General features: G+C 45.9%; 1 protein-coding gene across 4 annotated transcripts in view; it reads left to right on the top strand.

Moving 5' to 3' along the window:
• Positions 1-25,148, top strand: part of TMEM253 (transmembrane protein 253) — a 594,226-nt gene that overhangs the window by 158,504 nt on the left and 410,574 nt on the right. For all 4 annotated transcript variants that reach the window (XM_069633707.1, XM_069633708.1, XM_069633709.1 and 1 more), the window contains one exon: positions 2,094-2,204. In XM_069633707.1, coding sequence (XP_069489808.1) covers positions 2,094-2,204 — 111 coding nt within the window. The remainder of the gene's footprint in view (positions 1-2,093; positions 2,205-25,148) is intronic.

Genomic DNA, 25,148 nt, shown 5'->3' with positions numbered 1-25,148 from the left:
GAGTGACAGATAAGTTCCAAACCTTTGAAGCAGCAGCCCAAAAAAATGGATGTGAGAATTTAGGGGTGGCACAATTGGAGTACCCCTAAGCTAAGTAGGCTAGCAGTCCTAGTGTGTTTCTGACCTCCAAGGAAATTGGAACCCAACAAGAGAAATTAAAGTGAGGGGGGTGAGCCAACGCCTGAACCCAGTACAGAAATGTAAGGCATTGGAAAAATATGTGAGGTTTCAAACTGAGGTAAGTGTCCACAGTAAAATCAAGTGACTTCACAAAGGTTACTGTTGTAGCAGTGGTACCAAGAGTTGACAATGAGGATAACCAGTTGTGACTAGGAAAGAAGGAAGAAGAGATGGAGACCAACAGAAACTGCATGTTGGTTGAGTTATGGTGATGGGAATGTCAGACATCAAGTTCACCATGGCACCAAGACCATCCTATAGTCCAACCTATTAGATTGCCTGGGTCTTACATCTCCTCCACCAGTTCGAGCTCCATTTGTATTATCTCTGCTCTGCATATTGTTCATTTACTTTTTTGAATTGTCTGTTTCACGCATGTCTTGTCTCTTACATCACCTGGGCCTTACATCTCCTGCCTCTTCTATAGGATGCGTCCTACCAACCCTGCATTTTTAGTATTCATTAAGGCTTATATAGTGCATTCGCCAAAGGGCTCTACAGTATAGTAATAGAAAGTAAAATAGAACAAAATGCAAAATGACGACTAAGAGTCAAGATGTCGGGATGTGTTTATGAGTGAAAAAACTGAAAAAGGATACGATTTGAGGTGTAAGCAGAAGGTAAAAAGAAAAAAAGAAAACTGGCTAAAAAGAGAGACAATGCTAATGGCAGGTCTTACCTCTGGATTCTTGTCCTTGCACTTGGAGAATCAAAGTCATCCCTCTGAGGAAGCTACGCTCATAGCAGCTGATGAGAGCGGCCACCTGGATGACCTCCAAAGAAGGCAGCCTGGACTCTTTCAGGGGAACAAACCTGCTGGGGAAAAACTCTGCTCCAACAGGGGTTTTATAGCAGCTTGCTCCTCAGCAATGGTTGGAGGTCTCTGAAGGGAAGTCACCGAGGAGGTTCAACGTGTGGCCAAATAGAGAAAAGAAAAATAGGCATGATCTCAGGTGAGATGAACACAAATTAAGACACAAGGTCCCAGGAGTGAGAGAATCCGAGGGAAGGAAGGGAAAGGGGGGAAAGAATTCTGGATTCAGTAGAGATCAAGGAGGAAATACAGAGAGTGCAAACGAGCGCTCAATAAGGCACAGTGGGTCTAAAACCCTGAGCATCCTTGAAGCCACATTTCTGCCTCAACCGACCCAGAAGGAGACGTCCGTTATCTTGAACGTGAGGGAAAGGGATCGGGCAGCTGTCATGTTAGTGAGGGCAGAACTCTGGTGTCCAGAAGTGTTTCAAGGAACCACTGATCCCATGATGGAAGGAGTAAACTCCCAAGACCCACCAGCCTCATTTGAAACAGCTCCTTCGCAGGTAAATCACACCAATGAGTTTAAGAGTTTAGGAGCAATGAGACAAAAAAAGAGGAAGCGAGATTAAGCACACGAAGGCTTAGGAAAAAGGAGGAGGTGCAGTGATTTGGGGCAGAGAGGGCAAGCAGTATAGCTCTCAACTCAAACACTTTTGGCGGGTGTCACCCGCGTGGCAATCAGCGGATTCACCCGCCAAGTCCCCTAAACGCCACTTCACTTCAAAGGGCTCTCACCAGCCAGTACAAATGTTCTCCCACCTTGGCAAAACAAAAGGTTGAGAGCTATGCACGAGGGGTGGCTAGAGGGAATCAAAGAGGAAAAATAGAGTGGAGCATAGATGCATTTATATATTATACAAAGGAGATGGAATAAAATGCGAGAATCAAAGGAGAGAAGAGAAACGGAAAGAAGAAAAGAGTGGGGAGGGAGAGAGGAGATAAACAGCAGAGTTAAACAGCAGACTGAAGCGTGATGGGGTGGGACCCAGAGAGGAGAGCAGAGCACTAGTCAAGGCTGGAGAATATAAGAGAGAAGATTCGAAGTTTACTGTTTTATCCTGTGTTTTACAACGCCGCTCTTCTGCCTCTGTCCCAGATGCGGGCCCTGATGGTGCTGAACCTGCTGGCTCTGGTTGTGGCTGGGTGTGCAATACTTCTCTTCAGCCTGCAGGTGGCGAAGGAACAGAGGCGGTTCACTCCCTCCCAGGTATGTAGGATAAGAGAGGAGACATGGGAGGGTAAAAGGGGAAGATAAGCGGGTAAATGGACATTTGTTTTGTGATGGGCTGTGCTCCTCGCCTGTCTTGTGCAGCGTCCTGCCTTTTGTGCCCCTAGTGGTCCAGTGTGGGAGTGAATGAGTTTGGGAGCACAATCACATAGAATAAACCACCTTGTGGCACCGGTCGCTAAAGCTGCATTGGAGCACCATCTGGCAGCAGGCACAAGATTGGCCTAGGGCAGCAAACGGGGGCATCGGGATGTTTCCTGGAAGCTTTATAATAGGGTTCAGCCTAGATGTATCTGGGAGCAGGTTTAAAAAAAGTTGCTCCCTGCAAAAAAAAGCACGCTTTGCCTAGCTTTCTTTCACATAGAATGGGACTGCCAAGAGCCAGAGAGGTGTACTGGCCATAGAGGGAGCATTAGGAGGCATGTATTTTCCTGACGACAATGAGAGAGACCCCCTTACCCCCAAATCATTCTATGTGTATAAGGCACCCGACTTAAAGCATCACTCTAGCTTTGGTGGGGGCATTCTTTAATTTCATTTGTCTTTTGCAAAGTAATATTACTGCAGGCTGTGGTTGATGCAGGTGAGTAGCCAAGAGACCAGAAAAGATGGGGGCATTGCTGGCAGGTATGCGCCCGTGGCTTAACTTGCAGGTCAGAGTGAAGCGAGGACCTTAACTAACGCTCTGGTGCCATTACTAAACTATAATGCCCCCCACTCAGGGGTATACCTATTAGCACCCAGCATGATTTATGTACTGCTAATAGCTTTTTTTTTTATCTGAGAAACAGCAAAGTAGCTTTTTTCTTAAATGAATAAAAATACAAAATAAAATGGCCACCACGAAAAAGCTAGAAGAAAACTACAGTTTGTTTGTTACCATGCCGGCCAATGGAGGAGTGTTATAGAGGGTAGGCAGGGCAGCATGGCAAAGCCGAAAAATGTAGGTGTTGATGGGGAGCAAGGGGGTGGTCAGGAGTGAGAAGGCAGGAGCACCTGTAGGGATCCCAAGACCAGTGGAAGATAATAGCCTCCCCTGCTTAGGAGACTTGGAAGTTGGCCAATACAGTTAGTAATGATAGCTATGAGGCCCCCTGGCGTCAGCGCTTGCCCGCATATCGAATTTAACCTGTTTTTGATAAAGTCCTCTATAATTCAAACTGAACCAGATTTAGATTCAGGCCCTTATGTCACAATCTAAATACAACCATTTGCCTATAGTTCCAGCTTGGGCTTTAAGTAAAGTCAATCATTTCACCAAACCACGCGTCTTTAAACATGTTCTTGTAGAGTGATAAAAGCAGGGAAGTAGCAGGGTAGGAAACATCTAAAACAAGGGCAAGTGAGGACGTTGGGGCCACGAAGAGCAACATTTTATTTTTTCCACCATTCAATCGCAAATGCTTTACATGCAAACAAGTTGCCATGGCTATAAGTGGAAATTCACAAAAGGGGCGCTCCTCCAACCACATAGCAATTGGTTGACACTAATATCCAATTTGAGTGTCTACTGTGATGTATCAGTTATTATTGTATATTCAAGCTTCAAAAGTAAACCAAGTATCCCATAGTGGAATAGTTTACTCTGGATTTTGGTCCATGCACATATCTTGAGGCAACAGTTTTATGCTAAACAAATCTGCTTTATTTAGCAGGTCCTGCCCTCTGACAGGGCATACATCTATCGTATTCATGTTTCAGCAAACAGAGTGTAGATAGCATAATGCTTTTAACACTACTTAATCTCAATACCAACGTCTGAATCAATGGTGTTTTAGTACTGTTTGTGTGGTAAATATTGCATCATATTTAAACCATTTTATGAAAATCAAAGAACAAAGTGACAATGTTCACACATAAAGATACAGTAGTGCACACAGCCCACACATTAGTTATGCACCTAGTGCCTCGTACTGATTCAAGCAGAAATATGCATGTAAACTGTATCTAAAGGAAGGTTAACGCTAGTCTAATAGTTATAAGCTAGCTTCAAAGCTTCAAAGCTGGGGTTTGTTAAAGTTAACTATTCCCACAGAGGACCAAACCGTTGGTCCTATGTGGGAATAGTTAACACACCCCAAAGTTGGCTACTTTAACAAGTCCCAGCTTTGAAGCTAGCTTATAACTATTAGACTAGCGTTAACCTTCCTTTAGATACAGTTCACATGCATATTCCTGCTTGAATCAGTACGGGGGTATATGTGCATAACAAATGTGTGCGTTGTGTGCACTACTGTATCTTTATGTGTGAACGTTGTCACTTTGTTCTTTGCTTTTCATAAAATGGTTTAAATATGATGTAATATTTACGACACAAACAGTACTAAGACACCATTGATTCAGACGTTAGTATTGTGATTAAGTAGTGTTAAAAGCATCATGCTATCTACACTCTGTTTGCTGAAACATGAATATGATAGATGTATGCCGAGTCAGAGGGCAGGAGATGCTAAATAAAGCAGATTTGTTTAGCATAAAACTGTTGCCTCAAGATATGTGCATGGACAAAAATCCAGAGTAAACTATTCCACTATGGGATACTTGGTTTACTTTTGAAGCTTGAATATACAATAATAACTGATACAGCACAGTAGACACTCAAATTGGATAGTAGTGTCAACCAATTGATATGTGGTTGGAGGACCCCCCCTTTTGTTTTCCACTTTGTCTGAGCTCTATTTCCTTCCACATTAACAGGGCTATCCCTCTTGTTACATATATGCCATGGCTATAAGAGCATCACATTTGTTATCCCTGCCACCCAGGGTGATGTAAATGTGACATCTGCATGAGCGTAATTTTAGGAGCGGACAGGAGTGTTTGTCCCCCCCAACTTTCATGGCACACTATTTTGTCCCTATTCATTTGACTGGGGCACCTTTTCTTCAGATGTCATGTCCCCCACAATATTTTCAGCAAAGTTACTCCACTGGTCATCTGAGTCCAAATGGCAGATGAAACTATATAATCTGATGTGATGTAATTGGCAAATCATAATAAAGAGAAGGAGCGAGAGTGGATGCCACTGTGGGATGCTACAATCAGTTTTCATGATGTCAATAAGAAGGATCCTATTTTGAGACAGGAGGATTATCAGTTTGAAAACGAGTGAAGCCAGCAGAGGGCCTTATGACTACATAGCCGACTTCCATCCGAAGGAAAAAAAAGATGGAAAATCCTCAGTGTTAAAGGCTCCTAATAGATCCAGTAATCTCTTGAAGAGGAAGAGCTAAATACCCCTACCATAAGCTCCTCCCACATGTTGCGTATATGTTGGGAACCAGAAATTGCGACATGCACAGTAACAGTGAGGATGCATATACCGCAAAGATTTCTTGAGACAAGGTATCCATTGAGAAACCCTATATGCATTCACGAAGAAGTAATGGTCTTCTGGAAAAAGTCCCGGAAGAAGTATGAAAATGAATAAGTAAGAAGACTGGTGACGTCACACGAAGCAGAACAGACGCATCTAGAAAAGACACAAATGAGGAAGGAATATAGACATTCTATAGGATCGAGGATTAGGTATCGAAGAAAAGCAACATTTCAGGATTGAAATGAAGATTGCCTGTGCGAAGAAACACTGAAGAAAATGCAAAGTCATTTTACAATTGTACAGATGCTGTAACGCAAGAAGACAAAGTAATCCTAAGGCTGGCTACGTAGTGAATAGATTGCGGTGATGCGCCAATGTATATACATAAGAATATATAGACTCTGGATGCTCCACAATGCACTTTAGCAAACTTGAACCCTGTGAATGGAAAGGGCTTGAAGTGTGGCGCAGTTGAAAATAGCTGATGGCGATGGAGAATTCACAAAAGGCTAGCTGGCCCAGCACCAAGAGTCGAGGCCACTGTGAGCCTGGTTGTCTGTCAAGACACTACATGAACATGAGAAAGAAACAAACTTCTGTTTGACGTGTAATGGAAAAACACTGAAGGTGTCAAGAGTTCATCATTTAATAGTATTTGATGCAACAAAGAGCTCAAAAACGTGGTCGCCAGTCACAGGGTCAGATAGAAATAGACTGTGGGTCGAGCTACACCGAAACCAGAAGATAAGACCATGCCACACTCCCTTTTATTCTCAGTCACAGTGAGCATCTACAAGGCCAAGTTCAACGCCTAATTGAATGACAGACCGCAGGAGTGATGATATAAGTTGGGCTAATTGGGTGGGGAGGCATGACCAGCCCAACCCTCCCAGCACCTGGGGTAACCAACTTGCGTGCTGCTAAGCGGGTGGAATATTCCAGAAGGGTACAAGTGTGCCAACCAATTATAGAGGGCCACATACCAAAGAACCCTATAGCTTGTGTAACCAATAGGGTGTCGAGTATTAGAATGACACAGAAGATGACTTGCACTTCGGATGGACTTAGTTGTCCACCTGATCTTAGAGACCCAATCACAATCCCCGTCAGTATGGAATGTACACCTAGATAGATGTTCCCTTTAAGTCTATCACATCCCCTAGTAGGTTTTCTTAGTTTGCCAAATAGGATGACATCAGTAGTGACACATTTTTAGCATAAGACTCAGTGGTCGAAGTGTGCGAAAAGAAGTAGTGGAGCTATGTTCTCTGCTGGTCAGCCCCACTCCCCATAAACCCCATCCGTGCGCCCCCTCCTACACACAATCCATACCCCCCAAATGAACACACCTGCTTTTTATGGGAATGTGCCGTGCAGTGCACTGAAGTGCAAGCTTCAACTTCTTCCTACACTTTTATTTTAAAACTAAGCCATTACAGAACGGATTATTTTTAAAATAAAAGTATAGGAACAGTGAAACTTAAAAATAAAAAGTATGGGAGCACCGCTCCCGCCCGCTCCCACCCATTTCTACCTCTGATAAGTATGTTGTTTTTTTCATTTGATGTTTGAGCGAAATCGAGCGAACTTCTGTTGATGTCCATTGCAACATCCTGTTTCAGATAATTGTTAATAAAACAGTACTGAGTTTTGCCAACGTCTTGAGTCGGTTTGATAACTGATGTATGAGTACATTCTGCATCCCCATCGATCTCTAAGTATTGCTACCTTGTCTTAAAGGGCCCCAGGTCCCGGGGTTCGTGTGCTAGCAAAGGTAGGATGGGTAAAGATCTGTCGAGGCAGTAGGCTTTTAAGCGTCTCGGAATATCGAATGTCCTCTGCCATTTAGCTGGAGGACTGCAAGGCTTCCTGAGGATAGCGGCCGAAAAGTTCTTGCAAGGCATTAGAGCTAGCTGGGACGGGTCCCTCTTTCATGAAATCCCCTCCTGGTTTCCACAAGGAGCTTAGCGGACCGAATGGGCTGGTAGCCGGTTGAGGAGGAGACAATCCTGAGGGTCAGGAGCTGAAAAGCGAATGGTGAGTAGATTGAAAAAAGGTGGCAAAAATGAATGAATATTAATTGGGGAAAGTGATAATGGGAAGAAATTAACGGAGGATTGGTGGGGTATTTAGTTAATGACGAAGAGCGTCACATAGAGGTATATGACGAGGAGCATCACACATAAGCCTAGAGTCCTACGTTCAAGGAATGTCTAGAAGAAATTATTTCAAAATCCAAGTAGATAAATAGGCGACAAGCATACAAGGTCTGCTAAAGGAAATCATTTACACTCCCATCGCAGTAAATTTAGCGGCAAGAATAGCAGCAAGGAGCTCTGAGAAGAGATATATGTTGGGGCCGGCCAATTTGTCGGTTTGTTTATGGTATGTATTTTATGTATAGAGGAAAAAGAGTGAGATGTCAAAGAGTGACCAACAATAGGTTGTGTTAAGAGGTTGAGAGTAAATTATTTATTTATTTGGTCATCGATGGTATTGACTGAATAGGTAGATTGAAGTAAGGTGAGACATAGAGGTTTGGAGCAGTGATGATTGGTGCACGCTCATATTTGATGTTTTTTAAACATTTTTTTGTGTAAAATAATGGTAAGCATTGACAGTCGATTGAGGCTTGCCACAATGGGGGATGTTACTCCACTTATGCACTTATGTTAGCAACTGCCAAAGCACACACCCAAGCTTAAGCAATATAGTGCAGAAGGGGTTAAGGGCATGGCAGATAAAATTTTCATGCCGTGGCCACAAGGGGATTCATGGTCAAAAATGGTTTTGCAACACATGGCCACATACTTGCATTCTGCGTACACGGTAAAGAAATTGGAAAAAGGTTAGCCAGCTTAGAGCTTTGGAAAATGTACCAGGAGGAACTGGAAGACCCACCTCCTGAAGACTGGATGCTTAACCAGTGTAAAGAGGGGGGTGTTGAACCTTCTGCTCGCCCTACCGTGCCTGAAGTAAATGGCAATAGTGCAAAAGATGAAGGATTGTATCCATTAAGGGAACTTAAAGCAGCAACAGGATATAGTAATCCGATACATGAACTGCCTGCGTATAGCAGTGACGAGAGCCCTGAAAGAACTTCAGAAAAGGAAGTGATCTCTAAAGTCTTACAGGACAAAGAGAAAAGTTAATGGCCAAGTGTAACACTAGAAATAGAACGGAAATTGAGAGATGGAAAGGAGAAAAAGACAAAGCTGATAACACTCATACAGAACGAATGGATGGGTGGTCAGATATTGCTCAAACTTGATGGGAAGAGCATTGAGGAAGTAAGGCAGGGGGGTCAAGATGAGCAGAATAAAAAAGACAGGGAACGAGAGAAACGATTGAAGGAAGACGAGTATAAAAGAAAGAGTAGACAAAGACGAGAACAGATGTATCAGGAAGAACAGTTAAGAAAGGAAGAAAGAGCAGAAGAGCAAAGAAGACATGACAATAGACAAAGAACAATCAAAGAACAAGATAGGTTAGAAAAAAAGAGAGGAGGAGGAAGAACAGAAATTAAGAGATAAAAGAATGCAAAGATGGAGGGACAAAGAGGTGCGTAGAGCAAATGAAAGGAGAGAAGCAAAAAAACAGGAAGAATAAATGGTTAGAGGGGAAGCAAAGAACAAAGGGATTTTGTGAGGAAATGGAACAAAAGAGAAGACAGAAAGCACACAATATTGAAATCATTGAAAAGGAGCTAATGGAACCAAGTACAGTAGTATTATAGGGAGAGGGAGGAGTTTCTCCCATCGCAAGAAGCGATGCCAGGACCCCCCAGGCTAAACATAGAGGAGAATTGTGAGGTAGGGTGTATCAGTCCATGAATCAGGATAAGAATCGATAAAGATTATCAGGAGATGAGGACAAAAAGTGAATTGAGGAACAGAGGGAAAGAAGATCGATTTGAAATTGGCCAGTCACAATGCAAAGAGGGAAGCCTGCTTAATCTAGAGCATAAAGCCTTGTATTTGGACAGGCTGACTCTAAAAAGAGATGAGAAAGATGATAGCCATACTAGTTGGGGACAAGATATGTCAGACGAAGACAGGGAACATTTCCCAAGAGGAGGAGGGTGTGAGTGCATGCGGTCCTGAGGGATGCTTCAAGACAAATAAGGAAGTAAAATGGTCAGATTTAGACCAACCTAAAGAAAGGACGCCATAGCCTATGGCGTACCCAGAGCAACCTAAAAGGCGATCTCATAGTGAGAGGAAGAAATTCGCAATTCCCTTCATTAGAGAAAGGAGGGGTCAGACCACAGTATATCCCTTGGCCCCAGATGGATGAAGACAATTTGAGATGTAAACTTTCCAGCTTAATGGCAGGGGCGGGAAAATTGATTTATGAGTTGGAAAACATGACAGGAGCAAATACCTTAGCCATAGGGGACATTAAGGGTCTTCTAGCAGCTATGCTTGGTGTCATGGTACTTGCCCCCAGACATCAGGAACAAACCAACCTGCCCAGGGTACTGGCACCCATGGGGACCTTTAAGGCCCCAAAGGATTCCATAAGGGCTTCCTGGACTTGGTCCTGGCGCCGTTGGCACCAGGCTCATGCTGCCATCACAAATAAGGCAGGTTTCAAAGGGAGAGAACCATGTGCAGACCAGCCTGAGGCAGGCTGAAGGGACTACTTTACCTGAGGAACTACTTGCTAGGGTGTGGTTGGAGGGACTACTTTACCTGCAAACTACTTCTTGAAAGCTATATAAACCACGCCCTCAGAACAGAACACGCTTCTCGCTATTCTGCACTCCTCCACCTTAACGCTCACCGTGTCTGTTAACTTCAGGCCTGTCTTCAGCCATGCCCGTCCAGTTCTTCACGAGGCACCTGCAAAGGAAGGAAGAGAGAGGAGAAAACAGAACAAGGCTCTTACCTGATGCTCCATCTCGATCGCTCTGGAGTTTCCATTTTGCTAAGCTGAAAAGGAAAAGACATCAGGTTAGCCGTGCAGACCACGTAAACTACATTGCTATCCTGCGTAACGCTAATACTCACCAGAGGGCTGCTCATCCCAGCGATCCATCGAAGCACCATCACTTGATCGCCACTATCACTCGATCACCGCTCCGGAGCTGCCGCACCTGTTGAACACAAAGAAAACATCATGTTAGCTGTGCATTGGGAAAGGCCTCATTGGACATTTAACTCTTACGCAGCTCTACTACTCATCTGAAGGCTGCATTTCCTAGCAGTCCCGCAAGGCACCACCACGCGATCTCCGCCCGGAGATACAGCACCTGCAGAATACAAAAGGAAACAGCAGGTTAGTTACGAGGAACAACAATACCGCATATAAAGACTTTATCGCATAACGCTGGTGTGAAACTTATCTTGGAATCCAGCTCAACGCTCCTAGGAAGAAGTCTGCTTCATCTTTTCCCACCAAGGGGAAACCTGTAAGAAAGAGGCACAGAAGTGAACTTTTGGCAATGTGAACTCTAAAGCAATCCATACCATTGGTATAAAGACTTACCCCATTGAGTCACTGTTGTCTGGTACTCTGCAGAATCAGTGAAGTAACTAGATCCTTCAACTACTATGCACCCCTGCATACCGTCGCAAGATGGAGAGTCTGGCATTCATAACGCTAAGGTGAGACAAAGCAGAGGGGTGCACAAGAAGGCCACGGGAGGTGGGAGTTGGCCCTGGTGTTCTGCAGGATCAGTGAAGTAACTAGATCCTTGAACTACTATGCACCCCTGCATACAGTCGCAGGATGGAGAGTCTGCCATTCATAACGCTAAGGTGAGACAAAGCAGAGGGGTGCACAAAAAGGCCACGGCAGGTGGGAGTTGGCCCTCCTCCTTACAGTTGGGTAACATTTCGTCTAACCGTTTAGGCAAACCTGTTTTAGTGACGGAAGAGAGAATCGGAGGGAGCACAAGGAGCCATTCAACATCGGACCGTTCAGTTCCGTTTGGTGCCCCTGTGGAGACCAGGTGAGCGGAACAGAACGCGAAGCCTTCACACAAACCTCTACCTGGGCACCATGGAAACCTCAGAGACTCATCAACCAGCCCAGCTTTTGGGGGAACTCAGAGCAGAGGTGCATTCGGCTCGACAAGAGACCAACGCTCTAAGAAGAGAACTAATTGTGGCAAAAGAGCGCACCGATGACCTAGCCAGACAATTACTCCAAGCCCAGGCTGGCCACGCGCCGTTACCCGCAATGGGGGCATCAGCCCCAACTCAGTCAAGTAATCCTGTGCAAGTGGTCCTTCCGGGAGCCATACCTTTGGCTCCACCAGAACCCTTTACGGGAGACCCTAAACGGTTTGCGGTTTTTATGAACCAGTGCCGCCTATACTTCCTATGCAGGCCAGGGGGCTTTCTGAACGATCAAGCAAAGGTGGCCTTTGTTCTTTCATACCTCAGTGGCAGTGCTGCAGACTGGTCCATACCACTAGTTAATCAAGAAGACCCTCTTCTCCGAGATTTCCAGGGGTTTCCGCAGAATATGGAGAAGCTGTTTGCCCAACACTCCCAAGACCAGGCTTTAGATAACAAACTGCTGTCTCTTCATCACGGGAACTAGGATCTGTTAACATATATTGCAACCTTAAACAGATTAGTGGTGGAAACCAGTTGGCCAGAAGACAAAAGGACTATGTTATTTCATTGTGGGCTGAGAGGTGAATTGAAAGACGTCTTAGCTCAAGTGGTGAATCCACCCCGAGACTGTGCGAAATACATTGACCTTGTGGTACAATTAGACCACAGACTGCAGAACCGGAAAGCTGACCGAGCTAGGCTGGAGAATCAAGTGTTTGTGCGTCCGAAGGACAACACCCCCAAGACCACAGACACATCTGAACCTGTACAAATTGGAGGTGTACGGGGGCCACTGTTTAAATCCGAGAGGGATAAGAGAAGACAACAACAATTGTGCTTATATTGCGGGACGGCCAGCCATTTTCTCCGTGACTGTCCAGTGAAATCACCCAAGAAGGCAGTCGGGTCGCCGATAAGGTCAGCGCCGAACCTGAGCCGGAAAACTACCCCGCCCGGCAAACGTAGAGGTCCGCTTGTCAAGTGAGAAGAAGGACTCCCAGACCTCGCATCTAGCCTTACCAATAATCCTCATTAGTCTACAGCACCCATCTCGTATGCACGCAGTCAGGGCTTACATCGACAGCGGAGCCATAGGTAACTATATGGATCAAGAATTGGCTTCAAGGATGTGTCTTTCTCTTTGCCAAAAGACAACAACTGATATGGTCACCACCATCAATGGAATGGAGATCTCCTGGTCCTGTAACGCACTTGACGAAGGAGATGACGCTGTTGTGCCAAGACAGGCATCGAGAGACCATTGTGTTTGACTTAATCAAAGCCCCGCAATTTCAAGTAATTCTGGGAATGCTGTGGTTAGAAACGCATAATCCTTGCATAGACTGGCGTGATAAGAGGCTGACCTTTTCAGAATGTGCTAATAGCTGCTATGCAGAAGAATCCCTAACCAAGACAATTGCAACAGTCACGAGTCCAGTAAATCAGCTACCCCAAGAATACCAGGATTTTCAGGATGTTTTTCAGAAAAACCAAGCCAATACCTTACCACCCCAGAGACCATATAATTGCCAGATCGACCTAATACCTGGTGCTCAGATCCCATGCAGCAGAATTTACGCCCTCACAGAACCCGAAAATCTTCATCTAAAACAATACTTAGATCAGTACCTGGCTAACGGCTTCATTCGCCCGTCCAAGTCTCCGGTGGCCTCGCCCTTATTCTTCATCCCTAAAAAGAAAGGAGACCTAAGAACTTGTATCGACTACCGCGCATTAAAACAAGTGACAGTAAAAAATCGGTACCCCCTGCCTCTGATCCCGGAGCTGCTGGACCAAGTGAAGGAAGCTCGAATTTACACTAAATTGGATCTCAGAGGGGCGTACCATCTCGTACGAGTTAAAAAAGGGGACGAATGGAAGACCGCCTTCCGTACTAAGTATGGGCTTTTCGAATATCAAGTGATGCCCTTTGGGCTTTGTAACTCCCCAGCAGCGTTTCAATATTTTATGAACGATGTCCTTCGAGAGCTAATCAATGTTTGTGTCGTTGTATATATTGATGATATCCTGGTGTACTCAGCTTCTGAGAAGGGATCATTGAAACACATCCGCGCCATACTTGAGAAACTTCGGCAACATAAGCTGTATGCCAAATTCGAAAAATGTTTCTTCCACGTTACAGAGGTCGAGTTTCTTGGGTTCGTTCTAACTCCATGTGGTGTTCGTATGGACTTGCGGAAGGTCGACGCTATCCTCAAATGGCCTTCTCCAACTTCAATCAAAGGAGTTCAAAGCATGCTTGGATTTGCTAACTTCTATCGCAGGTTCATCCCAGGCTTTTCGCATTTGGTGCATCCCATCACATCTTTATTACGAAAGAACAAACACTTTCAGTGGTCGGATGAAGCGGAAAAGGCCTTCCAAGACTTAAAAAGAAAATTCACCTCAGCCCCAGTCTTAAAACATCCTTGCCCAGATCTCCCATATGTGGTAGAAACCGATGCATCCAGTTTGGCGATGGGGGTGGTTCTTTCTCAGAAAGACCCCGAGACAGGTCAACTTCACCCCGTGGCCTTTTGGTCACGAAAATTCACAGCACCTGAACTGAACTATGCTGTAACCCACAAAGAACTTCTGGCCATCAAGGCAGCATCCAAAGCTTGGCGACATTATCTCCTAGGAGCCAGACACACCATTACTGTGATTACAGATCACCAAAATGTACAATACCTAAAGTCGGCCAAGGCTCAGTCCTCTCGTCAGCTCCGATGGGCATTATTTTTCGCAGAATACGATTTTGTGATTACTTACCGACCTGGTTGCCGAAACGGCAAGGCTGATGCTGTGTCCCGTATAAGGATGGAAGAAGCATACTCGAATCCGGATCCTGTACCCATCATCCCAGAGGGGAGAATCCTTGGAATCACTTCTTCACTGACCCTGGACGACATCCACAAGGACATTTCGTATCTCTTCAATTCCGAGGCCTTACAAGACTGGTCGACCAAAAGCAGATATTCTGTTACTGATCATTTAACTTATTTCCAAGGATATCTGTATTTACCTAGTAAGGAACTTCAGAAACAGGTCATCTCAAATTATCATGAGTCGTTGGTGGAAGGCCACCCTGCAATTGCAAAAACCAAAGCCAAGATCAAGAGACATGTTTGGTGGCCAACATGGCGTAAGGATATCAAACAATTTGTGCTATCATGTGGCATTTGTGCACAGAACAAAGCCCAGAAAAAGAAACCATCAGGTCTACTACAGCCTCTGGATGTTCCACCTACACCCTGGCATACGTTGTCCCTTGATTTTATCACAGATCTTCCTCCCTGTAATGGCTTCAACACCATATTAGTGGTAGTAGACTTATTTTCTAAAATGGCCCTCTTCATTCCGTTAAAAGGTTTGCCCTCAGCAGGAATTCCTAGAACAAATTGTCCAGATACATGGATTCCCCTCCGTCCTAGTCTCAGATAGGGGCAGTCAGTTTATCTGACAGTTATGGAGAAAATGTTGCCAGTTGGCCCAAATTGACGTAAGACTTTCGATCAGCCACCATCCTCAAATGGATGGTCAAACCGAGAGAACCAACTAAACATTGGAGCAATACCTAAGATGCATGTTACATCAAACTGAAAGCAATTGGAAGGACGTCTTATGGATAACCGAGTATGCCTACAATAACTTTGCATTCCAGCACGGGGCAGAGTCCATTCTATACAATATATGGAATGCATCCACGAACCTCAGAACTCGACCCACCTCAACATTTGGAAATGCCTTCCGTAAGCAGTCTGCACACAAACATTACCCAAGCCTTCAAGAGGGCAACAGAACATTTAAAACAAGCTAAAGAAAGATACAAGAAATCTGCAGATCTACATAGGAGTGAAGCTCTGAAGTACCAGATTGGAGATGAGGTTTGGTTATATACCACTAAAAGGAACCCACACATTTAATCCCAGGTATTTGGGACCATACACCATTAAGGCCATCATCAACCCAGTGGCAGTAAAATTGGAGCTACCCCCGAACATGCGAGTCCACCCCATATTTCACGTTTCCCTTTTGAAACCAGTACAACCAGGAACTCGGATAACGAGACCGCCAAGAACTATCTTGGTAGATGGTGAACCAGAATTTGAGGTGAAAGACATTCTAGACTCAAAGTGGGTCAAATCGAAACTTTTCTATCTAGTTGACTGGAAAGGCTGTGGTCCCCAAAAAAGGTTGTGGGAGCCATGTGACTACGTTCATGCGCCACGTCTAGTAAACCGGTCCCATCAAAACTACCCGACCAAGCCCGGACCAGCGAGACAAACCACCTTGGGAGGGGCCTTGGGGGGAGTGCTGTCACGGTACTTGCCCCCAGACATCAGGAACAGACCAACCTGCCCAGGGTACTGGCACCCATGGGGACCTTCAAGGCCCCAAAGGATTCCAGAAGGGCTTCCTGGAAATGGTCCTGGCGCCATTGGCGCCAGGCTCATGCTCTGACATCACATATAAGGCAGGTTTCAAAGGCAGAGAACCACGTGCAGACCAGTCTGAGACAGGCTGAAGGGACTACTTTACCTGAGGAACTACTTGCTAGGGTGTGGTTGGAGGGACTACTTTACCTGGGAAGTACTTCTTGAAAGCTATATAAACCACGCCCTCAGAACAGAACACACTTCGCGTTATTCTGCACTCCTGCAGCTTAACGCTCACCGTGTCTGGTAACTTCAGGCCTGTCTTCAGCCACGCCCATCCAGTTCTTCACGAGGCACCTGCAAAAAAAGGAAGAGAGAGGAGAAAACAGAACAAGGCTCTTACCTGATGCTCCATCTCGATCGTTCTGGAGTTTCCGTTCTGCTGAGCTGAAAAGGAAAAGACATCAGGTTAGCCGTGCAGACCACGTAAACTACATTGCTATCCTGCGCAACGCTAATACTCACCAGAGGGCTGCTCATCCCAGCGATCCATCGAAGCACCATCACTTGATCGCCACCATCACTCGATCGCAGCTCCGGAGCTGCCGCACCTGTTGAACACAAAGAAAACATCAGGTTAGCTGCACGTTGGGGAAAGGCCTCATTGGACATTTAACTCTTATGCAGCGCGACTACTCACCTGAAGGCTGCATTTCCTAGAGGTCCCGCAAGGCACCACCACGCGATCTCCACCCCGGAGATACAGCACCTGCAGAATACAAAAGAAAACAGCAGGTTAGTTACGCAGAAGAACAATACCGCATGTAAAGACTTTATCGCATAACGCTGGGAAGAAGTCTACTTCATCTTTTCGCACCAAGGTGAAACTTGTAAGAAAGAGGCACAGAAGTGAACATTTGGCAATGTGAACTCTAAAGCAATCCATACCATTGGTATAAAGACTTACCCCATTGAGTCAATGTTCTCTGGAACTCCACAGGATCAGTGAAGTAACTAGATCCTTGAACTACTATGCACCCCTGCATAGAGTCGCAGGATGGAGAGTGTGCCATGGATAACGCTAAGGTGAGATAAAGCAGAGGGGTGCACAAGAAGGCCACGGGAGGCGGGAGTTGGCCTTCCTCCTTACAGATGGGTAACATTTCGTTTAACCTTTTAGTCAAACATGTTTTATTGATGGAAGAGATAATCGAAAGGGGCACGAGGAGCCATTTAACATCGGACCATCCAGTTCCGTTCGGTGCCCCTGTGGAGACCAGGTGAGCGTAACAGTGAAAGGGCTGACGACATTTGGACGAAGACAGGATACTGAGTGCCACAGCACAGAGCACAGCGCATGATGGACCGCCATTTAATAATTGCAAAGTGGCACTCTGGAAAGCGCTTAGAGTAATATCCTGATACGTCAGATGTGGGTGCAATTATGCCACGTAAGATGAAAAAGGAAAAAGATCCACTTGCTTACATTGAAAGTTTTCAGGAACAGTGGTCTTTGGAAACGCGAGAGCCTTGGGGGAAATCAATACCTGTATTCTATCATATTTTGTGTCAGGGACTGCCTGAGCAGGTACAGAGGCAGCTCAAGAAACTAATGGGGATGGAAGTGAAGCCATGGGCAGAAATACAGTTGACCATTGGGCACCATTGCCGATTGCTGCAAGAGAAAAATCGGAAGACGGAAGATGCTAGTAAACCTGAGGAAGCCAAGTTAGTTCAGAAGAAATTGTCGAAGTATGCTATAGAAGGAGCAGTACTGACAAGCGGAGAGGGGTTGGGAACACAGCAAGCAGCGGGTAGGTCACAGGGGAACAATCAATGTCAATTGGATCAAGGAGGGAACGGGTTCATGCTGAGAGACAGAGGAACAGGTTTCAAAGGAAGAGGAGGCTTTCAGAATAATCAAGGAAGCTTCCAGAGCAACCAAGGTGGTTTTCAGAATGTGCAGAATGATAATCAAGGCATGCAAGGAGGCCAGATTAGAAGACTTCCTCCTGTGTGTTGGACATGTGGAATGACAGGGCATATTGCGCAAACATGTGGGAGCCAAGGGTATGTTCAAAATGGGCCATTCTCAAGACAGTTTATCCTCCAGCATATAGTCCACAAAGTAGGGATGGGGTTGCCCAAGATCAAACAGTGTATCAACCACAAGTACCGCAAACACAACAGGCTTTACAACCACAGCAAGCACCATTGAAACAGCCGCAAGGGCAGTCACAGCACACACCCATGCAGATACAGCAGAGTGCAAAAACAAGACAGTTATTGACTCCTAGAGTAGGGGGTGTCACTCTCGCGAGAGGGAATCCTTTTACAGGCACAGGAACAAGTATGTACCCACAATAAGACAGCTCACAGGGTGACTTGATGGGTTCAGTACTATTGGGATGCCCAATCCTCAAGAGGAACCAAGGGTTGATGTTACCATAGGAGGCAAATCCTTTTCTTTTTTGGTAGAGACTGGGGCAACTCGCTCATGTATACGAAAGGGGACATTTTCGTTATCAGGAAATGCCATGAATGCTCAACGCTTCTCTGGAGTTACAAGTAGAGTTCCTTTCACTGAGAAATTACCACTCTATAGGAGAGTGTGATATGTCTGTCCCATTGTTGTATTCAAAATAGACACCAGTTAATATTTTTGGCCGAGATTTTATGACAAAGCTAAATATGACGATTTCCTTCACTGATGAAGGCATAGGGTGTTCCACACCAGGAATACATTATTTAAAGGTGGGTGAATTTATCATGGCATTTACAAGACAAATAGCTCTGCGGGGAACAGTGTTAGAGCCAAATGTTTTTCACTACGGGGTACGCATTTTGTTAACGTGGCTACCCAGTTTAGTGGGCAAAATTATGAGGATAATGGACACATTATTTTTTCAGGCCACAGATATCTATGGAAGAAAAGGGGGGGACAGATATCTCCCCTAGAATTGCAGGCAGCCATAGTGCGAGGAGTGTTGGCCATGCTCGAAGGATTTGATGATGAGGGCAGGTGTCATGATCTCTGCTTCCAAAAGGTCAGGGTTTTCCCAACTCCCTTGGAAGCAGATCCATAACCCAGGTTCCGAGTGCCAATTGGGACCTTTTGGACCCAGTCCTGGCGCCAGTGGCACCAGGCTCATAAATATGCCCAGTCCCAGCGCTGGAAGCGCCGGGCTCATAATGCTTGGGTGGACTTACCTGCAGCAGACCATGCTGCTTACTTGCCTGCCAGTTGAGCCTCTGATCCTCTTCTGTTTGGAACTACTTTTCCTGTTGGGTGGGGCAGGAGCCACTCCCTAGATTCAGAACACTGGAACTCTTCTGGAAAGCAGGAACTCTTTTTTACCTAGGCGTGGCTGTGGAAGGAGACACCTAAGCACTACAGGAGGCTATTTAAACCTCACCCGATGGATGAATCTTGCTTTGCGTTATTCTGCATCCTCTGCAGCAGAACGCTCATCGTGTCTTCTGCATCTGATCCTGGGCCTAAGGAAAAAGGCTTACCATCCTGAATCCAGTCTTCAGCAACACCTATAAAGACAAGAAAGAACAGGTTAGCATTACGGTCTTCAGTGACAGCTCTTCACTTACCTGGTCCATCGGCTGTCACCAACGCCTCGCGCTGCATTCCGGCATCTGAAAGACAAAGGCTTACCTACTCTTCGTGCGCTCCGGAGGTCTTCACACTGCATTCCGGCATCTGAAAGACAAAAGCTTACCAACTCTCCGCACGCTCCGGAGGCCTTCGGCGCTGCATCCCACATCTGAAAGACAAAACAAGGTGCGTTTAAAGACATTGGGGAACTTTAATACTCACGTGCCATTACTCCTTTCCACATCTAACCCAGTGGGTATTCCGGCACCCTGCAGCCGCTCCGAACTTGTACCTGCAAAATAAAAAGACAGTTAGAGCGCATCGTGAAGCAGGCAACAAGCGCTTACTTACGTGCCAAGCGCTTCTATTCATCACACGGGCTCCATCTTCAACTCACTTCAGCCCGTCATCCGCCACCGCCGGAACCCTACAAAACAAGAAACATCATTACTAAAGACTTTAAAGACATTAGAATTACTCGAAACTTACCGTTCGTGCAGTAAACGACGCGCAGCAGTCCTCTGAAGTCAAGAGGCCTGCTCCCCTTATCCAGTGAAGAAACTGGTTACAGCACCCTGCCCCGAGGCAGATGGAGAGCACGGCGTTCACTTACCTAAGGTGAGAGCGTTAACCTTTGGGGTTCTACAGGAGAAGAGAAAGGGAAGAAGAGAGAGACATTCAATAACCCAGTTCCTTAATCCCATATTTTCTATCTGCAGACATCTTACCCTTCGAGTCAGACATACAGTGCACAGAGGTCCAGCCCAAAGAGCCAGCCGTGTGTTACACATCACCTTTGAAGATACGGTATACGCCCAGTCAAGACCGGCGCCTCTATGGGAATCAGGTGAGCGTTACAGAACGCAAAGCCTACCACAAAACTCCTGTCCAGGCGCTATGGAAACCTCGGATACCGACCAGCTAGCCCAGTTACCTGGGGAACTAAGGGCAGAAGTGCATGCAGCCCGTCAGGAAACGAACGCTCTAAGAAGGGAACTGATTATTTCCAAGGAGCGAACAGATGATCTCGCTAGACAATTGCTACAGTCACAAGCCGGACAGACCCCGTTACCCGCATCTGGGAGAAATCTTCCTTCTACATCCTCTATGAATCCAGTGCAGATCAACCTACCTGGGAATGTACCTCTGGCTCCGCCCGAACGATTTTCTGGTTTTCAAAGAGGTTTGCAGTATTTATCAATCAGTGCCGGTTGCATTTCTTATGCCGGCCAGCAGCCTTTCCAACTGATCAAGCTAAAGTAGCTTTCGTGCTTTCGTACCTTAGTGGCAATGCGGCAGACTGGTCGATCCCTCTAGTAAATCAAGATGATCCGGTCCCCCATGATTTTCAAGCTTTTCAGTTCAGTATGGAAAAACTGTTCGCAAGACATTCACAGGGGCAGGCCTTGGACAATGAGCTTCTTTCGTTGCGACAAGGTAATCAAGACCTTTTGGCTTATATTGCGTCTTTCAACAGACTGATAGTGGAAACTCAATGGCCTGAGGACAAAAGGATTACGCTGTTTTATAGAGGTCTACGTGGAGAGCTCAAAGATGTGTTAGCCCAAGTAGTGAATCCCCCACAAGATTGTTCGGACTATATAGACTTAGTCGTTCAAATAGATCACAGACTGCAGAACAGGAAGGCCAATCGTTCCAAGTTTGATGCTCGAGTATTTTCCAAACCGCCAACTCCTTCCAAAGAAGTAGACTCCGGGGAACCCATGCAAATAGGGGGTCTGAAAGGTCCTCTAACACAAAAGGAGCGGGAAAGGAGAAAACAGTTGCAATTATGCCTCTATTGCGGAAACTCAGGGCACTTTCTTCGAGACTGTCCGGTGAAACCTGCCAAGAAGGCAGTAGGAGCTGCAGTTACCAAAGTTACAAACTCTGAGCAGGGAAACGACCTCGCCCGACAAGAATAGAGGTCCTCTTGCCGAGCGTGAAAACCAGTTCCGTGACCTCGCATTTCGTGATACCTATGGTCCTCATTAGCCCTGATAATCCGGATCGATTACATGCAATTGAAGCTTACGTCGACAGCGGTGCCATCAGCAATTATGTGGATCATGAAATGGTTTTGAGGATGAATCTAACTCTTTGTTCGAAGGCTGTAAAGGACGTCATTACTACGGTGGATGGTACGGAGATAGCCTCCGGGCCAGTAACACATACCACTCAAGAGGTGCCCTAGTAAGTCAAGATGGACACCATGAGAAGATCGTGTTCGATGTGATCAAGGCCCCTCAGTTTCAGATTATTCTAGGAATACCTTGGTTAGAGAAACACAATCCTCTGATCGATTGGCGAGCAAGAACGGTCCAGTTTCCAGAATGTGTCTCTACTTGTCACCCTCCACCTGGTGTTGCACTGGCAGCAATTTCTTCAGAGACTCCCCAGTTACCTCCCGAATACCTAGAATACCAAGATGTTTTCCGGAAGGATCAGGCTAACTCTCTACCTCCTCATAGGTCTTATGACTGCCAGATCGACCTGATACCTGGATCTACTCCTCCTTGTAGTAGAATTTATGCCCTCACCGAGCCTGAGAACCTTCACCTTCGACAATACCTGGATCAATACCTGGCAAATGGGTTTCTTCGTCCTTCCAAGTCCCCTGCTTCTTCAGCTTTGTTCTTCGTTCCAAAAAAGGAAGGAGACCTCAGAACTTGTATAGATTATCGCTCCCTGAACCAGATCACCGTTAAGAATAGATATCCGTTACCTTTGATCCCTGAACTCCTGGACCAAGTCAGAAAAGCATGCATATATACAAAGCTGGATCTTAGAGGAGCTTACCACTTGGTACGAGTAAAAGAGGGCGATGAATGGAAGACGGCCTTCCGCACCAAGTATGCGCTATTTGAATATCAGGTCATGCCCTTCGGACTTTGCAATGCCCCGGCCGCCTTTCAATATTTTATGAACGATGTCCTCAGAGAGCTCATAGATGTGTGTGTTGTTGTTTACATTGACGACATCCTCGTTTATTCTTCATCGGAATCTGAACATCGGAAACACGTGAAAATGGTCCTCGAAAGATTGCGTCAACACAAACGTTTCGCTAAGTTGGAAAAATGTGTTTTCAACGTGACTGAAGTTGAATTCTTGGGATTCATATTATCACCTGGCGGAGTGCGTATGGATTCAAAGAAGGTCGATGCAGTTCTCAAATGGCCATCACCATCCTCCGTAAAAGGTGTGCAAAGCATGTTAGGCTTCTCTAACTTTTACCGCAGGTTTATCCCCGAATTCTCTCGAATAGTCCAGCCCATCACTGCCTTGTTAAAGAAAAACAAACGTTTTGAATGGTCTACCGAGGCGGAACAAGCTTTCCAGGATTTGAAGACTAAATTTATCTCTGCACCAATCTTAAAACACCCTCGCCCCAAACTCCCCTCCATCGTGGAAACTGATGCTTCAAGCCTTGCCATGGGGGCAGTTCTATCACAAAAGGACCCGGTAACCAATCAGTTGCATCCCGTGGCATTTTGGTCCCGCAAATTCTCGCCTCCTGAAATCAATTACACGATTACTGACAAGGAACTTCTGGCTATCAAGTCTGCCTTTAAGGCTTGGCGGCATTATCTGCTGGGGGCCCGACACACCGTTACTGTGATTACGGATCACCGAAACCTGCAATATTTGAAAACCGCAAAAGCCCAATCCTCTAGACAACTCCATTGGGCATTATTCTTTGCCGAGTTTGACTTCATAATTACCTATCGACCTGGTACAAAGAACGGTAAAGCTGATGCCCTTTCTCGGATGGGAGTGGAAGAACACTTGATCAACCCTAAACCTGTACCAATCATTCCCGAACAAAGAATTCTGGGTGTAATCGCCACAGAATCCATAGAGGAAGTTAAGGATAAAGCCAGGCGACTTGTAACTCCAGCAGATATACAGAATTGGCATCTGCAGGGAAAGGACTTTGCAGTAAAGGACAACTTATTGTATTTCCAAGAACGATTATACCTACCCAGCACAGATTTACAGAAAAAAGTAATCTCTTGTCATCACGATTCTTTAATGGAAGGACATCCCGGTATGGCCAAGACCTCAGAAAAGATCAAGCGCTACTTCTGGTGGCCGTCTTGGAAAAAAGATATCAGAGACTTTATAATGTCCTGTGGAGTATGCGCCCAAAACAAGAGTCAAAAGGAAAGACCAGCAGGCCTCTTACGCCCTATTGACATCCCACCTCGCCCTTGGCATACGCTTTCTATGGACTTCATCAGCGATCTACCTCCATGCTCCGGATACAATACGATTCTAGTAATCGTGGACTTATTCTCCAAGATGGCGCATTTCATTCCGCTCAAAGGCTTGCCAACAGCAGCAACTCTGGCCCGAGAATTTCTCGAAAACATCGTCCGACTGCACGGTTTTCCTTCGGTTCTAATTTCGGATCGAGGTAGTCAATTTATTTCTCATTTTTGGCGAAGTTGCTGTCGGTCGGCTCAAATTGATGTGAGACTATCGACCAGTCACCACCCTCAGACCGACGGACAAACCGAGAGGACCAATCAAACTCTGGAACAGTATTTACGCTGCATGCTGCAACAAACTGAAAAAACTTGGAAAGACATCCTTTGGATAGCCGAATATGCCTACAATAACTCTGTCCATTCGGGAACTGGGAAAACCCCGTTTTTTCTTTTGTACGGCAGTCACCCTTGAACCTCGGAGTTGGATCCCCTCCAAGATCTTGAAACACCAGCAGTAGACTACCTGCATTCTACAATCACCCAAGCCTTTAAGGAAGCTGTTTCTCACCTTCAAAGGGCTAAAGAACAATACAAGAAAGGAGCAGATCAACATCGGAAGGAAGCCCCTCAATATCAAGTAGGGGATCAAGTCTGGTTATCCACCAAATATCTACCTCTAAAAGGGCCACGCACATTCAACCCAAGATACCTTGGTCCCTATTCCATCACTACCATAGTAAACCCAGTAGCGGTCAAGTTGGACTTGCCCCCGCACATGAAGATACATCCGGTCTTCCACGTCTCTCTATTAAAACCCGTGCAACCTCAAACCCGACTAACTAAATCTCCAAAACCTATCCTAGTTGATGGAGAACTCGAGTTTGAAGTCAAAAGCATTCTGGACTCCAAGATCTCCAAATCTAAACTATTTTACCTAATTGACTGGAAAGGCTACGGCCCCCAAGAGAGATCCTGGGAACCTGCTGAATATGTCCACGCTCCTCGCCTAATCAAAAGATTTCACCGAACATTTCCTGATAAGCCAAAACCCCCGGAAAAGCCCGGTTTGGGAGGGGCCTTGAGGGGGGGGTATTGTCATGATCTCTGCTTCCAAAAGGTCAGGGTTTTCCCAACTCCCTTGGAAGCAGATCCATAACCCAGGTTCCGAGTGCCAACCAGTCCCAATTGGGACCTTTTGGACCCAGTCCTGGCGCCAGTGGCACCAGGCTCATAAATAGCTGGAAGCGCCGGGCTCATAATGCTTGGGTGGACTTACCTGCAGCAGACCATGCTGCTTACTTGCCTGCCAGTTGAGCCTCGGATCCTCTTCTGTTTGGAA

This window comes from Ambystoma mexicanum, chromosome 13, assembly GCF_040938575.1.
Source record: "Ambystoma mexicanum isolate Mex_15411 chromosome 13, UKY_AmexF1_1, whole genome shotgun sequence".
In the NCBI taxonomy this organism is placed as follows: Eukaryota; Metazoa; Chordata; class Amphibia; order Caudata; family Ambystomatidae; genus Ambystoma; species Ambystoma mexicanum.
This window is presented reverse-complemented; position numbering and strand designations above follow the sequence as displayed.